The sequence below is a fragment of the Chionomys nivalis genome, chromosome 3 (assembly GCF_950005125.1).
Source record: "Chionomys nivalis chromosome 3, mChiNiv1.1, whole genome shotgun sequence".
NCBI lineage: Eukaryota > Metazoa > Chordata > Mammalia > Rodentia > Cricetidae > Chionomys > Chionomys nivalis.
This window is the reverse complement of record NC_080088.1, coordinates 59,212,384-59,229,702: the sequence shown is the minus strand read 5'-3', so window position 1 is coordinate 59,229,702 and position 17,319 is coordinate 59,212,384. Positions and strand designations below refer to the sequence as shown.

The 17,319-nt window shown below is 37.7% G+C and overlaps 1 protein-coding gene across 3 annotated transcripts in view; it reads right to left on the bottom strand.

The window, feature by feature from the left end:
• Positions 1 to 17,319, bottom strand: part of Sec22a (SEC22 homolog A, vesicle trafficking protein) — a 62,348-nt gene that overhangs the window by 35,463 nt on the left and 9,566 nt on the right. For all 3 annotated transcript variants that reach the window (XM_057764264.1, XM_057764265.1, XM_057764263.1), the window contains 2 exons: positions 4,960 to 5,123; positions 3,705 to 3,899 (listed from right to left, as the gene is read on the bottom strand). In XM_057764264.1, coding sequence (XP_057620247.1) covers positions 3,705 to 3,899; positions 4,960 to 5,123 — 359 coding nt within the window. The remainder of the gene's footprint in view (positions 1 to 3,704; positions 3,900 to 4,959; positions 5,124 to 17,319) is intronic.

The following is a 17,319-nucleotide window of genomic DNA, read 5'->3' as shown; positions in this document are numbered from 1 at the left end:
AATGCACAGCAATTCCAGAAGTGGCAGAGGCAGCCAGAACCCAGGTGGGTCTGCAGTGAGGGCTCTGCTGCCAGGGAGGCATGCTGGTGGTATGCTCCTTCAATCAGCTTGCTATGAGAAAATAGTAACAGAGATGCAATTTAGTCCCTCTAACAACAGGCCACACGTTTCTATGAATTCCACCTGGATCATACTCACTAAAAAAAAATAAAGAAAGAAGAAAAACTCGACTGAGCCATGAATTATATACTTACTTAAAAAATAAAGCTTTTTTTTTTTAGCTGAAAAGGCATAAGAATTAATAGATAGCATTAAACAAGATCCATTAAAACAAAACCTAACAACACTCCCACCCACAACTACATGTAACATGCTAGCTAAACATTGATAAACCATCCACCCTCACCTCCAATGGCATTAAGGGAAAAAGACATTTACCACCCTAAAAGCAAGAAAGTTCCATACATGTGAACAGTTTACCTCTAAAGGAGGACAATTAAACAGGTTTCTAGAAACATGAAAACCACTGCAGAATGGTTAAAGAAAATATGTTTCAGCCACCAGCAATAATATTCAGCCAGTGTGCTCTGAGATAGCCTTAAGATAGGACTTGTAAGTTAATACAATCATTAAAAGGTCTAAGACCATGCGGAATCACAAAAACACTTAGAATCATTGCTGGTTAAATGATGATCAAACACTGTTCACTAGGCTGCTTGTTAACCCACAAGACCAGTTTTAAAAGTAGACATTATTAAGGTATTTCTTCACTGTGACATTTATAAACTCAACTCATGGTTATTCCAGTGGCCTTCAGGGTACTCTCATCCAGATAGACCAGAAGGTTACTGAGGAAGTACAGAGGTAGAAAGACTTAACAGTATAGTATTTCCTGATAATGTGCTTCCCAAACTTATCAATTATTTAACAAACAAGAAATGGGCACACAACAAATGTCAAAGTGTTGCTTCTAGTAGGAAGAACAAATCAAAACAAAGAGCAATGTACACGTCCCCAGTCACTGTAGAAAAGTGATGGCTGCACCATGGTGACTGATATCCTGCTGGGTGCAGACAAGCAAGAAGTCAGATTCTAATTGCCTTCGAGTACTTGATACTCCTCACTAGACCTTCAGGGCTCCCACTGAAAGGGCACTAAACCACCACATAAACATAAGGACACAGAGAAAAACAGACAACAGATGGTATTCTAATATGAATTTTAATGTAGTATCTATATTATAAAGATTTCAAAGTGTAATATATTCCTTGGTATGAAGAATTTCAAAATGATAAAGGAACCAATGCTTCAAACTACAAGCTTTAAAATACATTAATATAGGGGGCTGGAGAGATGGCTCAGTAGTTATGAGCATTTGTTGCTCTTGCAGAGGAAGCAGGTTCAGTTCCCAGCACCCACATGGAGGCTCACAACCACCCATAACTCCAGTTCTCGGGGACCCAATGCTGTCCTCTGTGGGTAATAAGTATGCACATGGTGCACAAACATACATACAGGAAAAACACTCATACATATAATATACAGAAATAAATCTTTAAAAAATACATAATATGAAAACTGATCATCCTAAAATAAGATATACATTCAGAAGAGATTGCAATAACCATTTCTCAAAGGATGGATGAAGCAAAGAGCAAGTCAGAAGAGACACAACAGATTTCAACAATATCAGCTATCTTGATCTAAATAACACAGAATACACCTCTAACAACAGAGTATGCACTTTAAGCAGAAAAGAATGATTAACAATGGACTATTTTCTTGGAAATAAATCACGTCTCACTAAATTTTAAAATATCCAAATCAAATAAAGTTTGTTCTCTGAACACAGTGTAATTAAGTTAAAAATCAATAGAGATCTGAAAATGCCTAAGTAAAACTATACAATACATTTCTAAATAATTCAGGAGTCAAAAAAGTCAAAAGGAAATTTTAAAAGTATTTTAAGCAGAATGAAAAAAAATGCAGTATGTTAAAAATCTATGGGATGTAGCTAAAGTAATGCTGAGAATAAGACAGGTAGCAGCAAGTGATTGTTTTACAAAAGAAGATCTCAAATAAATTGCTCCAAATCTCAGAAAACAAGAGCATAGGAACCCAAGGTAAGCAGAAAATGGGAGCAAATAACCAGAACATGTCAATAAAATAGAAAATAACACATCAATGAAAGTAAAATGCTAATTCTTTAAAAAAAATCAATAAAAGTGATCAGTTTTTATGTGCTAAGAGAAAATAGCAAAAGAAAAATTACCAATATCAGAAATGAGAAAGATGACATAATTCTAATTCTATGGAAAATAAAGGGATAAAGAAATATGGATTATACATCAAAAAATCCATAACCTGAAAAAAATAAACAGATTACTTTAAAATAAGCTGCAAATGCTCACTAAGAAAAACAGACAAGCTGAGCAGCCCTGGTCCTAGTAAAAAAACTGATTTAAATCTTCCCCAGACAAAGGTATTTCAGGTTTCATATATGTATATATTCCTTACATTTATATATGAATTTTAGAATCAACTTGTCAATTTCTATTTAAAAAAAAAAAACAGCTCAGAGTATGCTGAGTATCTACTTAGGAGTACAGCTATCTTAGTAAGATTGTCTGCTAACCCATAAATGTGGATCTGCTTTCCACTAATTTTTGTCTTAACTTCGTTCAAAAATATTTTGCTGGTTTCCAATAAATGGGCTTTCCATTTCATCTTCAAATTGCTTACTGCTAGTGTACAGTGTAGAGGTCTTAGGCACTGACACTGTATCAGGCAGCCTCTCTGAAGTCATGCACTTGTTCTAATAGTTTTCTAGAGGAATCCTTAGGATTTTCTACAGAAAAAAAAAAAATCACACATGAATGGAATTATCTATTTCCTTTGCAATTTGAATGCCATTTTATTTCTTGTCCTTATTTACTTGTTTAGTGACTGAGTGAATTATTTAAGTGAAATGTTTTCCCTTTCTCCCACATTTATATAATTAAATTACATGTGAAATGTCATATTCAGTTTACATTTAAAGAATACTAGCAAATTAAAGCAAGTATAGGGTTAGGGAAGGTGTCAAAATGACAGAAAGGTCTTAAGGAATTGAAGATGTTTTACATGAAAAAAATTAGGATAGAAGCATAGAAAAAAATGGAACTGTCTTCTGCTTCAGCTGAGGGAGGTGACAGAACCTCAGACACACCAGTAGATATTAATATGGAATCAGACATTAGCTTGATCCACAAGGAAATGTTTAAGAAGTAGTCCAGCAATAGCACACTCTACTTTTGTGAAATAGTGGGGTTTCCATTTTACGGAGAAGTTTCATCCTGACCCCACTGTTAAGCCTTGTGTACTTTCTGTGGAAGGGGAGATCTGAGTAGTCAGTCACTACAACTTTTAGTTTCTGTTACAGTCAAAACTCTTATTTGATATAATAGACATTTCTAGAAAAATGTTTACAAAGAAATCAAATGCTTTTTAGCAAAGATACCTCTGAGATTATCATTTGGAGGTAATTTCCAAAATATCAAGCCTTCAGTAGCCTACTTTATAACAACTGAGAAAATGGATTGCTTTGAACTTCCATATTCTCTCTCATAAGTTGATTTAAAACACTAAAATAAAGCAATTGATTTTCAAGAGTTCCTCTGTTACTTTTTAAAACGTTAATAAAATAATTAAGATCCAAAACTCACCAGAAGAAATCTTACCAGCACCTTTATAGTCAACAGAAAATGCAGATGTGACTCCATTGGCTGATCCCAGTTCACACATTGGGATTTGATAAGGGGGCCTCAGCTTGATTTCCATCTGCATGTCTGACAGATTTATTTTTGTTGAAAGAGACCTGGGATTATTATAACGCTGCTTGGTCCTCTGAATGAAGTTATCTATGTAAAATAAAAAATAAATTTCCTTGCAGTTATTTGTTAATTAAATCATTTGAGAGTGTGATGTTTTTGAGTATAAATTTTATAAAGTTTGTTATTCAAAACTCCTCAGTTTGTCAAGGGATTTCAATATTATGTTTAACAGGATGTTGTATCATGGAGTCATCAGTTTTACACTCTAAATATTAAACTCTAAAATGAAGTTACTATAACCTAAATATAGACTTTTAGGAATTGTAGTAACAAAAAGAAACCAATTTTAATTGTCAACCAATGACTTAATTTTTATATCCTTATCTCACAAAATATTCAATTTGTAATTAGCTGTAATTACATACAAATTATACTATAAGCAATGTGTTTTTACAAATCTGCTTTCTTATTTACTCTTTACACCATTAGATAGTATGTTCTAAAGAATAAGTTTAGTGGAATCAAAAGAAATTTTCTAAATTATCTTCCAAGCAAAATTTTATCTTTACTATTTCCCTTCTTTCTGTGTAAAGAAATCCATAACTTTGGCCAGATTTTTCTGGTTGAGCAAACTACTGCCCATAGGCCAAATCTAAATTGCTGTTTTTGTAAATAAAGTTTTATTAGACAATAATTTTGCTAATTCATTTATGTATTGCCTGTGGCTGCTTTCAAACTGTGATATCAGAGCTGAGTAGTTGTGGCAGAGATGAGATGGCCCTTAAAGCCTGAAATATACACACTCTGATCTTTTCCAGCAAGTATTTGCTATAACCCCTGTTCTACATTAAGCAGACTATAAAAGATTACTACGTAAACACTAAACAGAGTCTGGGGCTTATAAACTTCTCACTGAGAATCTGTCCTCTGGGACTCGTTCTTTGGACTAATGATCACAGTCTCCTTCATTGCTCAAACACATTTTTTTCCTAATAGACATCCAAATTAAGAACTATAGATCCTTTGCCAATTATTCTATCAAAATCAAGGCTGAAGAAGTTTCTCCACTACTCCCCAATATTAGATGATAAACTGTTTGACAGACAGGATAATAAAAAGTACAAAACAAAACAAACCAGGCCCTTACCAAATTCAATGAAACAGTATGGTCTGACAGCAGTATTTGTCTTCATCATGTTATAAGTAGTAATGAACTCCTTCTGAAGCTCATCCAGGAAAGAGAAGGCCAGAACATTTGGGTAATTTTCAGTGCACAACATCATGTAGCTCACTCCCAGAGAGCTAATAAAACTACAGTGTAAAAAACATTGGGTTTAAAATTTCAAATTAAATCAAGGTAATTTGTTGTTTCACAAGATTGGTTCTATATATTATAAACTGCTGCTACAGTAGCAATGAAGACATTAACATTTATTATATATTCCAGCAATAACTTTAAAAGAACCAAGATACACTACTATCTAAAGTTGTGGATGTGTAAGAAAGGGAGACACACTACACTTCTAGAATTGCAGCTAGTCATCACAGAGCAGAAAGCAAGGGAAAGAACATACAAACATGTAAGTATCCAAGTAGCTTAAAAGTCAACCCTTCACAAAACCAGGTGAAAATTATACACTCAAATCAAGAACTGTTCAGAAAAATCTGGCCCAAGTTATGGACACTAACCCTGGAAAGATATATTAACATAAAAGTTCAGGGTGGCCACTAATCTCTTGAATTCATCATTGGCCCAAGAATCAAATCTTTTACATTAGAACACTGAGGGAAAAGAAATTATATGTATCATAGGAGGGTTTTTTCATTCATAACAATGACAAATACATAAAAAAGAAAGAAAGGAGCATGGCTTATAGCAAAATGCTAGGAATTGCCTAGTTGGAGGAAATAGTACTGCAGGCAGGGGAAAAAAATAAACAAAACACCTTTTTAAAGTCACCATAATAAAAACTGGATCAGGCACAATGATCATGAATATTAAATCCAGGAGGAAATTTTAAAGTATAACAATATATTTGCATGGTGTGGTTCTTGACCCTTTAATGCTATGACCCTTTAATACAGTTCCTCGTGTTATGGTTATCCCCAACCATAAAATTACTTTCATTGGTACATTTTAACTGTAATTTTGCTACTGTTATAAATCGTAACATAAATATTTGTGTTTTCCTTTGGCTTGTGTTTTCCGATGGCTTTAAGCAACCCCTGTGAAAGGATCACTTGACACTCCCCCACTAACTGCGGTCTCAACTCACAGGTTGCTTTTAAGATGTTTTCCAATAGACTGTTGGTATAGGCGGGCCTTCTGTCTTTGCATTGCTTTCATTGATTAATAAAGAAACTGCTTTAGGCCTGTTGATAGGGCAGAACTTAGGCAGATAGGGAAATCTAAATGGCATTCAGGAAGAAAGGAGGCAGAGTCAGAGAGAGATGCCATGGATCCACGGGAGACAGACGCTGGGAATTTTACCTGGTATGCCACTGCCACATGGCAATACACAGATTAATAGAAATTAAAGTTAAATTAAGATGTAAGAATTGGCCAATAAGAAACTAGAGCTAATGGGCCAAGCAGTGATTTAATTAATACAGTTTCTGTGTGGTTATTTCAGGACTAAGCTAGCCGGATGGCCAGGACGAACAAGCAGCCTCTCCTTGCAACAGACTGTTTATTAGCTGCAAGAGGAAATTCTATAGTAGAAACCAGAGAACTTGTTGACCAAGTTATTCTAATACCAGTAATGAGGGGCAGGCAGACAGCATGCATTTCCAAGTGTGGCACTCTAAGGAAAGACATCACTTGTCAGTATCCCCAACTGGAATGTATAACCAGAATCTAATAGTGAAGAAACAGCAAAATAGGCAACACTCCAATTTTTAGATAGGGAGGCATATTCTTTGGGGGAGTGGGGGGAGGAAAGGCTTTACTTGGAAGTGTACTTCCACATCATTGAACGAAGTCAGGATAGGAACTCAAATAGGGCAGAACTTGAAGGCAAGAGCTAATGCAGACAGAGGCATGGAGGGGTGTTGGTTGTTGACTTCCTCACCATGGCTTTCTCAGTCTGCTTCCTTATAAAACCCAGAACTACCAGCCTAGGGATGGCACCAACCACAATGGGCTGGGCCCTTCCCAATCAATCACTAGTTATAACTGGATATTATAGAGGCACTTTCTCAATTGAATTTCCCTCCATTCAGATAACTCTAGTGTAGCAAGTTTTCTTGTCAGACTATCTTTGGATCACCAGCCCCCATATAATGAAATGGAAACAGTATTAATTATGAAAGCTTGGCCTTTAGATTAGGCTTTTTTTTTCTAACTAGCTCTTATAACTTAATTATCCTGCTTTTTTTATTAAATTTTCTTATTTTACATACCTACCACAGTTTCCCCTCCCTTCTCCCATTCCCTCCCCCTCCACCTCCTTTACACCCCCCCCACACTCCTCAGAAAGGGTAAGGCTTCCCATGGGAGTCAACAAAGCATGGCATATCAAGTTGAGGCAGGACCAAGCTCCTCCACCCTACACCGAGGTTGAATGAGGCATCCCATCATAGAGAATAGGTTCCAGGGCTGGAGAGATGGCTCGGTGGTTAAGAGCATTGCCTGCTCTTCCAAAGGTTCTGAGTTCGATTCCCAGCAACTACATGGTGGCTCACAACCATCTGTAATGAGGTCTGGTGCCCTCTTCTGGCCTGCAGGCATATACACAGACAGAATATTGTATATATAATAAATAAATATAAAAAAAAGAGAATAGATTCCAAAAAGCAGTAGTAGTGCATGCCTTTAATCCCAGCACTTGGGAGGCAGAGGCAGGGGGATATCTGTGAGTTCAAGGCCAACCTGGTCTACAGCGTGAGTTCCAGGATAGTCAGACTGTTTATGTCTTGAGAATATATACATTTGGCAGTTCATGTGCCAGGGAGAGATCCTGGTCCCACTACTAGGGACCCCAGGGAGGTATATTCTTTAAAAAAAAAAAAAACAAACAAACAAAAACCCCTCGATGCTGTGAAAAATAAAGATTATAAAAATGCTCCTGATCAAAGAAGTCTAAAGAATCACGCCAACCACATATGATAATACCTAACCCCAGTCTGGATCCTGAGCAGAGAGGGCTGTGCTGCTATAATGAATATTTCTAGGATTAAGTGACAAAAAAAAAAAAAAGAATGAAAGAACGGAAGAAAGAAAGAAAGAAAGAAAGAAAGGAAGGAAGGAAGGAAGGAAGGAAGGAAGGAAGGAAGGAAGGAAGGAAGGAAGGAAGAAAGAAAAAGAAAGAAAGAAAGAAAGAAAGAAAGAAAGAAAAGGCAGAAAGGATAGCAGTATTACAGAAGCAAGATTAATTTACTATAGCTGATTATGGTATGCAGTTAAGTAAAAATCCATTTCCAATTTTAGAAAATATACTTTGCAATAGTTAAGAAGGCCTGGGCTAGGTATGTAGCTCAGTGTTTGCCTAGCATGAACGAGTCTAGGGTTTGAACAACTCTTGAACTTAATAGCTCAGGGTGGCCTCAGACTTCTGGTCCTCCTGTCTCAGACTTGCAAGTGCTGGGATTGCAATCATGTGCTACCAAGGTAGTCTAAAATATATTTTCCCAAGTGATTTTCTTGTCTCAAAATAATTCTGTCATTATTAAAATTCTTTGTCATGTCATTAGCATTTGAATGTACTCCACAATAGTTTGAATAGCTTGGACACAATTAGCAATTGGCTTCCATCCATTCAGAACTCTCAACTAGTGAAACAAAAGTAATTTCATTATTGTTTAATAATGTGACTGAAGATTTTGGTCATTTTCTGTGTTACATCAGGGTTTTGCTGTACCTCTACATTAATAGTTCAGTAAGCCACAGACGTCTAACTCACAGTTTATGGCAAATCTTGTTTGTGCTAAATTTAGATGGAAGATTGAGTGAGAAATACAGAAAACCCAATTTTTGAAAATATTATATTCTGGCATTTTCAGAAAGTCATCTACTTGTATGATGCTCTCTGAAAAGGCTATAAACCATTATACATTTGACTTTCATAGTAAATTTAGCCTTATAATTCTTTCTCTCAAATAAAAACAGCTTCCTAACAGTACATGCCAGGTCTGTTAATTTACATTTGCTTTTTCAATTATTGTTGATCCAGACAGAGATTCTTACCATCTCACTGAAGACTTCTTTTGAAACAGTCTAACATCACTATAAGCATATTATCTGCACATATCCATCGCACTTGGCTCATGTTTATATATAGACACTATGCCTTAAGGAAGGTAAGAGTGGCAACAGTAACAACATGCTGATGTGATGACTACTCTGCTGAATATTTTGCATAAATTTTTTATTTATCCTCACAATAAAAGGCTAGTAACTAGGTCATTATGCAAATAAAGAGCTCAGAGAGGTCAAGTAACTTACCCAAGGCCACACTATTAATAAGCAGAGATGGTGCACCTGGGGACATAGTTCAGTTGGTAGAGTACTTGTCTAGGCTTTACAAAGCCCTGTGTTTGATCCCCAGCACAACAAACCAAGAGCTGAGATAAACAGCTTATTCCAGAGCCTATAATCTTTTTACAACACACCAACTTGCATGTTGTAGAGATTTTAATCTTTTTTCACTTTTTTCTCAGCCACAGATCAATCTGTTTTGTGTTTCCTCAACTACATGAAGAACAATGAGATTTAGTGATCTGGGAGTTGTATAATAAGTATATCCCCATGCCAGGAAAGCCTTCCAATTTTTCCACTTCATCTTCTTCTCTGCATCCCACACAGGCCTGCTTTAGAGCCTCGAGTGTGCCAACATACTCCCAGCCCCATCACTCCCACCCCAAGAAGCTTCCAGAACACTGTCTTTTCCACTCTCCATGTGCACCAATCCTGACCTGGCTAAAGCCCACTCACCTATCTGTTCTTTTTAAATATATATATATATATATTTTAATATATATATTATACAATATTTTGTCTGTGTGTATGCATGCAGGTCAGAAGAGGGCACCAGACCCCATTACAGATGGTTGTGAGCCACCATGTGGTTGCTGGGAATTGAACTCAGAACCTTTGGAAAAGCAGGCAATGCTCTTAACCTCTGAGCCCCACCTATCTGTTCTTAAAGGCCTTTGAAAAGTGCATGATCTACAGAAGTGATTCTCAATCTGTGGATTGTGACCCCTTTGGAGGTCACATATCACATATCCTACATACCAGATATTTACAATACAATTCATAACAGCTGCAAAATTACAGTTATGAACTAGAAACAAAAATAATTTTATGGTTGGGGTCACCACAACATGAGGAACTGTTTTAACTGTATTAACAATGAGGAAGGTTGAGAACCATTGATCTAAGTGATCTCGCCCTTGTGGTTATAAAACAGCAGCTGCTATTAATCATGAACTAGCTCAAGTTGCAAGTGTACATTTACATATTTGCATTCTGCAATGCCTTTTTAATTAACAACGGTACTCTATGAGAGCATGTGTGGTTTCTGTATTGCCCACTATTGTACTCTTAGCTCCTAGAATAGTGGGATCTAGTACATAATAGGTGTTCAGTAACTGAACAAATAAAGAAATACCAAATGGGTATCACTCACTTGCTTACAGTCCAGTAGTGTCTACACAAAGTAAAATCTCAATGACTAAAACAAAGAATACTATTTCACCTACTCTTCCAGTCGCTGCTGTTTCAGTTCAATTTATCTTCAGTGTATCCTGAAGCTAAGGGTGTTCGCAGAGGTCACTGAAGGTAACAGTGAAGATGTGGTACTCTGCAGTGAGTATCCACAGATGGCTTCCTAAATGTGTAGTGATGCCTCCGCTCCCTGTATCATTATTTTTACATATGCATGTTTGTACTGCCAATGGACATAGTCTCTTTTCTCTAATTTAATCACAATGGGTTCTTTGTTTTGTTGTTTTTAGACAGGTTGTCCTATTTCCAGGATATCCTTAAACTCTTATGTAGCTGAGAACTTTTGATCTTCCTGCCTCTACTTCTCTGAGTACCTGGTTTATGTGGTGCTGAGGGTCAAACCTAGAGCTTCAGCTAGACCCTCAGATTATTCAATATAATTTTTTAAAGATTTATTTGTGTATGTATGTGCCTCTATGAGTCTATGTACACATGTTCAGGTGTGCATGCCTACACACAAAGAGGTCAGAAAAGGGACTCATTTCCCTCAGATTTGGAGTTACTGGTACTTGGGGGATGCCTGGCTTATAATGTAGGTGCTGGGATCCAAACTCTGGCCCTCATGGCAGTGTAGTAAGTACTATCTCTCCAGCCCATAATGGATATAATTTTTTAATTACCACTTTCTTTCCTACTTTACTCAATGTCCACCCCACCCCCACCCCTTAGCCCTTGCTGTCTGGAACTCACTATGTAGACCAAGAAAGCTGGCCTCAACTCACAGATCCGCCTGCCACTGACTCTTCCCACCCCAGCCCCTGCACATGCTACCATGCCCAGCTCTCTCTTTGTTTTTTGAGACAAAACTTTGAAATTCTTTTGTAACCCAAGATAGTCACATATTCAAGACCTTCTGGCCTTAGCCTCCTGATACTGGAATAAGCATATGCGACCATACCTTGGCAATTTTTGAAAAAGATTTATTTATTATGCATACAGTGTATACATGTACACCTGCACAGCAGAAGAAGGCACCAGATCTCATTATAGAAGGTTGTGAGCCTTCATGTAGTTGCTGGGAATTGAACTCAGGACCTCTGGAAGAGCAGCTAGTGCTCTTAACCTCTGAGCCATCTCTCCAGCCTCCTGCTAATTTTTTTTTAAAGATTTTATTTATCACATGTGAGTGCTTTACCTGCACATATGTATATGCATCATGTGTGTATCTGGTGCCCAAAGAGGTAAGAAGAAGGCATCAGATCCCCTGGAACTGGAGTTATGGATGGTGGTGAGCCACCTGCTAAGCCATCTCTCATCTCCCTTCATTTATCTTTTTTAAAAGTTGTAATTCCTGGCCAGGCAGTGGTGGCACACACCTTTAATCCCAGCACTCAGAAGGTAGAAACAGGCAGGCAGATCTCTGTGAGTTCGAGGCCAACCTGGTCTACAGAGGGAGTTCCAGGACAGGCTCCAAAGCGATACAGAGAAACCCTGTCTTGAAAAACAAACAAAGTTGTAATTCCTTTCTGTTTCTAGACATGAATTCCAATGGAGTTGGCATTTCTAACCATTGCATTTCTTCTGGCCAAGAAACTTATCCAAATTCCAGTACATCTTTGTTCTCCCCGCTGTTGTAGCCACTAAGAACTTAATTCTTTGAGGATCACTCAAGCGTATCCTGAGTGAGACTGAAAGATGTCCAACTTCTAGATAAGGGTTCTGCCCCATCTAATCACCTGGTTAAAAAGCGAATTCTAGTGTATACCACCATAAGTGGCTCCTAAAGTTCAACAAAATGAATGAGTGGTTTTGGACATAAAACTTTCCTTGAGGTCGGGTGGTGGTGGCTCACGCCTTTAATCCTAGCACTCAGGAGGCAGAGGCAGGCGGATCTCTGGGAGTTTGAGGCCAGCCTGGTCTACAAGAGCTAGTTCTGGGACAGGCACCAAAGCTACAGAGAAACCCTGTCTCGAAAAAAAACAAGAAAAAAAAAAAAAGCAAACAAGAAAAAAAAAACTTTCCTTGAAATCTAATTTAACATACAATGTGTCAAAGAAGCTTTATATATAACCAATTAAATACTGACTTATTAAAATAATTCTGGTCTGTTGGACTAAATGAATACACAGTAAAAGCACTGATGTTCCTCTCAGCAGATCACAGAACACCTGTAGTCTAACATGTTACTATAAGATGTTTAATGTCAAAAACAAGGTTCTTCACTGTCAAGAATTTGCAATACAATTACCAAAGATTTACTTAAAATAATGATTTAACACACATACACCAACACACACACAGAGCATAGCATGCTAAATGATAATATATAGCAAATTATTTTTAAATGACATGATTAATTTATATTACATATATTATTTTCATTCATTCATTATTTTAATTCAATTATGCCATCACACATAGAAATTCTGCTTATCCTTCGTAGCCACATTCCCCAGTTATTTATAGCTTTCCTGGGTACAGAAAAAGTGTCCAGTAGCATGTACTCTCTGTTAAAGTTGCTAAGTATTAGAAAAAATAGTACTTTTGAAATAGAACCTTTCACGAAAATTTTACTAAAAATGAGTATACCAAGGAATGTCAACTTAGAAAGATAAAGAAGTCTGAGAATTAAGGAGCCCAAAGTGATCACACTGTCAGAGTTCTTAATATTATTTTCCCATGGAAACTATAATAATTTGCTTTCCAGGCCAGATCACGAGTTTATTCAACATACATAGTATGTCTAAACTAATGTGAGTTGTGAGACTGCCCCACGGTGGAGAAGCTCTCCTCTAACCAAGCGCGCTCAGAGCCACTGCAGAGTTCAGTGGTAATGTTGAGTAAAGTGCCTGCTGATTGCAGGTGGTGAATAACTAGGCTACTGTTCTGGCTACAACTCCTGTCATCAGAAAATAGCACTGAAGAGTGAAAGGAAAGTCCTGCTACTGACTGAAACTAACAGACAGGAGGCCTAAAATAGCATTTTTAGTCGAAAGTAGTTTAGAAACAAATACAAAATGACAGCATCTCCAGGCAAGGAGAGAGCCTAGAAGGCCTGAAGCCTGGCTGACTTCAAATGAACTCCAGTGAAAGAACCAGTGAATTACATTATTCTATTAAAATTCATAGAAAACTGGCCCCCCACAGGGTATATGCCTTTTCATAAGATCAATGTCTCAAAATTAAAAGAGATCTCACAGACGCAATCTGATTTTTTAACTCCAAAGTCAACCACAGAGTGTTAAGGCCTCACAGGACACAATTTAATTTTCATAATGATTGCTTAGCCATTTTTAAAGTAATAAAGTAAGTTTATTCATTAGATATTTATTACAGCATGAGGGAAGTACATCATTTAATTTATGAAACAATAATTCCTTAAAAATTACTATACTATCGCTGTGGAATGCAAAATTATACAAATGGCTACTCTCACACTCTTCCCTGTTCTGCTCAATCAATAAGATCAACCAGTAAGGTTTCTTCAAAGATAAACAATCCTTTTGGAGAAAATAGACTTATTTCCATGGTTGGGAACACTGTGAGTTCCTAAAATATCTGTCATAGCTAGTGTCACTGTCAACTTGACACACCAGGGAAGAGGGAACCTTAACTGGGGAACTGCCTTCATCAGACTGGCCACCCCTAAGCAGAGGACCCTGGTCCTATGAAAAAGGACAGCAGACCATGATCCTGGGAGAAGCCAGTAAACAGGGCTCCTTCTGGTCCTTGACTCTGTTCCTACTGGAGTTCCTGCCCTGGCTTCCCCAATAATGGATTGTGTCAGAAAGTGTGAGGCAAATAAACCCTTCCCTCCTCAAGTTGTTTCTGATCATGGTGTTTACCACAGCGACAGATAGCAAACGAGGGCCCCTCTTGCTTTAGCTGCTGTTATGACATGTGCAAGACACTGCACTAATGTGAGCCGTACTCCGAGGAATGGCTTTACCAGCAAAATGGCCTTCTGGCCACTGTAGTCGTGGAAAACCCATTGTTTACCCCATACAGAGAGGGAGAAAATTAAAAGAGCCCTCTTAATTTTAAACCTTACTATTCTCATATTTCCCCCTCCAAACTCTAGTCTTTCTCTGCCAAGTCAACTAGACGTCAATGTGAGGGCTAAGTGGCTTAGCCGACATTTACAACTTAGTTACTCTGACACTCAGTTTCTATACAGAACTGAAAAGCATTATACTAAAAGATGAAGAATTAAAATAGATTAGGCTGGGTTGGAGAGGTGGATCTATGATTAGGAGCATGTACTGCTTGCAGAGGGTCTGAGTTCTGTTCCAAGCACCCACCTCGGGTGGCTCATTACAGCCTCAAACTCCAACCCCCAGGGATCTGACCCCCTCTTCAGGACTCCCAAGAGTACCTGCATTCACATTTGCACAAATCCATATGTATGCAGCACCCCCACACACAGACATTCAATTAAAAATAAATATTTAAAATAGGTTAGGCTGTGGTGGGTCAATTACCTCAAGGAGTTACAATCCAGTTACAGAGAGCAAATTAGAGAATTTAATATTTAAATTGTGAAGAAGAGCAGTTGAACAAGTTCTACATGCAACCCATGAAGACAGTGAGATCATCAGGAAAATTAAATACTAGTAATAGGAAAGGAGGTACTCAAAACAAGCAGGCTATAAGCTGGGCTTTGACACAAAGAGACACTTAGTATTTAGCATGGCCAGGACAAAAAGGGGTAACCTTGTGGCAGCTTCAGGTTGTGTGCCACGTTACTACTGCAAAGTCCTTAAGTTTCATCTAACTCACAGCAGGGAGAAAAAAAGGTCATAAAAAATGTCAAGTCAAGTAATACAAATAAACTGCCAATTTATAGCAGACTGAATTTGCTGCTACATACTGTGAATATCCCTAACAGTCTAGAAGCCAACCAACAGAACCTATTAATGAGAAAAACACATGATACTCTGCAACCACAGTTAAAAGTTCTCTTCTCCAGCCCCTTTTAAAAGCTTGACTACAAAAACAACATGCAGAGATGTTTTTTATGCCTTGTTATAAAAGTTATGCAATTTATGCATTTAAATATATCTGAACCATATTCTTGGATCAGGCCAGATTGGACCCTTATTGATTTATCCCATTCTTAACCTCTTTCATTTTTGTTTTGCCAGGCACAATGTTTGAGCCTGTAATTCTAGCATTCAAGAGGCAGAAACAGGAGGATCATCACATTTAAAGTCAGCTAAGGCACACAGTAAGATACTGTCTGAAGTTGGGCGGTGGTGGTGCACGCCTTTAATCACAGCACTAGGGAGGCAGAGGCAGTCGCATCTCTGTGAGTTTGAGGCCAGTCTGGTCTACAAGAGCAAGTTTCAGGACAGGCTCCAAAGCGACAGAGAAACCAAAAAAAAAAAAAAAAAAAATCATGTGCAATCAAAAAGCGAGATGGCTTGGCGGGTGAAGACACTTGGCTCCAAGCCTGATGACCTGAATTGGATCCCTGCAAGACACGTGTTGGAAGGAGAGAGCCAACTCCCAACAGTACTCTGACCTTTAAATGTGGTATATGCCATGCTGGCAACAGTGAATACACCATCTATGAGCACACACACCCATTCACTAAGTAAATATAAAAGAGAATTTTAAAGCCATAATGCAACCAAATCAATGAACCAATCTAAAAAATAAATTTCATATGTCATGTCCTTATACCAAGAAATATAAGAAAAAAGTCACAAAAGGCTCACTACCATATCTACTTGAGAAATGCTAGCCAAATGCTGCCCCTTTTATGGACATCAGGTCTCAGGAACAGGAAACTGAATCCATGACTGTCTACTGACTGGCTCTCCCACCTTGCCTTGGACACAAGGAATTCAGAACAGCACTTGCAGGTCTGTTCTAACCAATGCACAGGTCATGTGTTTGCATCTCCAGAAAGGGTTACCTCTGTTTTTTATTCTCCTAAATCTACTCCTTGTGTCTGATTCTTCATCTAGCCTCCTGAATTAATGTATACGAAAATTGTCCCAAATCCTTTGTGGTAGAATAAGATAGGGTTAAAATAACTGATAGAAAATCTAAAATTCATATTAAATAGAATTGGGACATAGTAAAAAAAAATTAGTGCATTTAAATTGCTTCTAAGAAAATAGAGCAAAACAAAAACAAAAAGATTTATTTTTTAATACCAGGTAGTTTCCAGTGTTAACATATACTTCAAGCCAATCTCCAATAACTTTGACATGTTTATCCCACTGCCTGACAACAAATGGAACTGAGAGTGACAGCAGGCACTATAAAGGCCTCCTACCTAAATGCTTCATGTTTCAAGTCCTTGTCTTCCTCTAAGTAGAAGCAGGCTAAAGCATCATTTTGGATACAATTTAACCACTATCATCAATATGTTATTTTATAGGTAAATCCTCAAAACTCCGATTAAATGTAACATCCGATTATTTTACAGTTCTTAAGTGATTCAAGTAATTGTGGACATTCTCTAAAGTTCTGTTCCAGCCCTCTCTAAATTCAGGGGACATTTCTGCCCTCAAACTTTGAACTGGATCTATGCAAATGGTTCTAAAATCCCTATCACCCCTTCCACTAGACTGTCTCAATTGGAAAGATCTCATAAAAGCCAGGTATGGTGGCCTGTACCTTTAATCCCAGCACTGGGAAGGCAAAAACAGATCTCTGAGTTCCAGGCCAGGCTGGTCTACAGACTGAGTTCAAGGCTAACCAGGACTACACAGTGAGACCTTGCCTCATAAAAAAAAAAAACACAAACCAACTTACATGGGACTTCATCTCCTCTCCTCACATCCTAAACAATCCTTCTCCGAGGGCTGTTCAATTCTACAGCTTCAT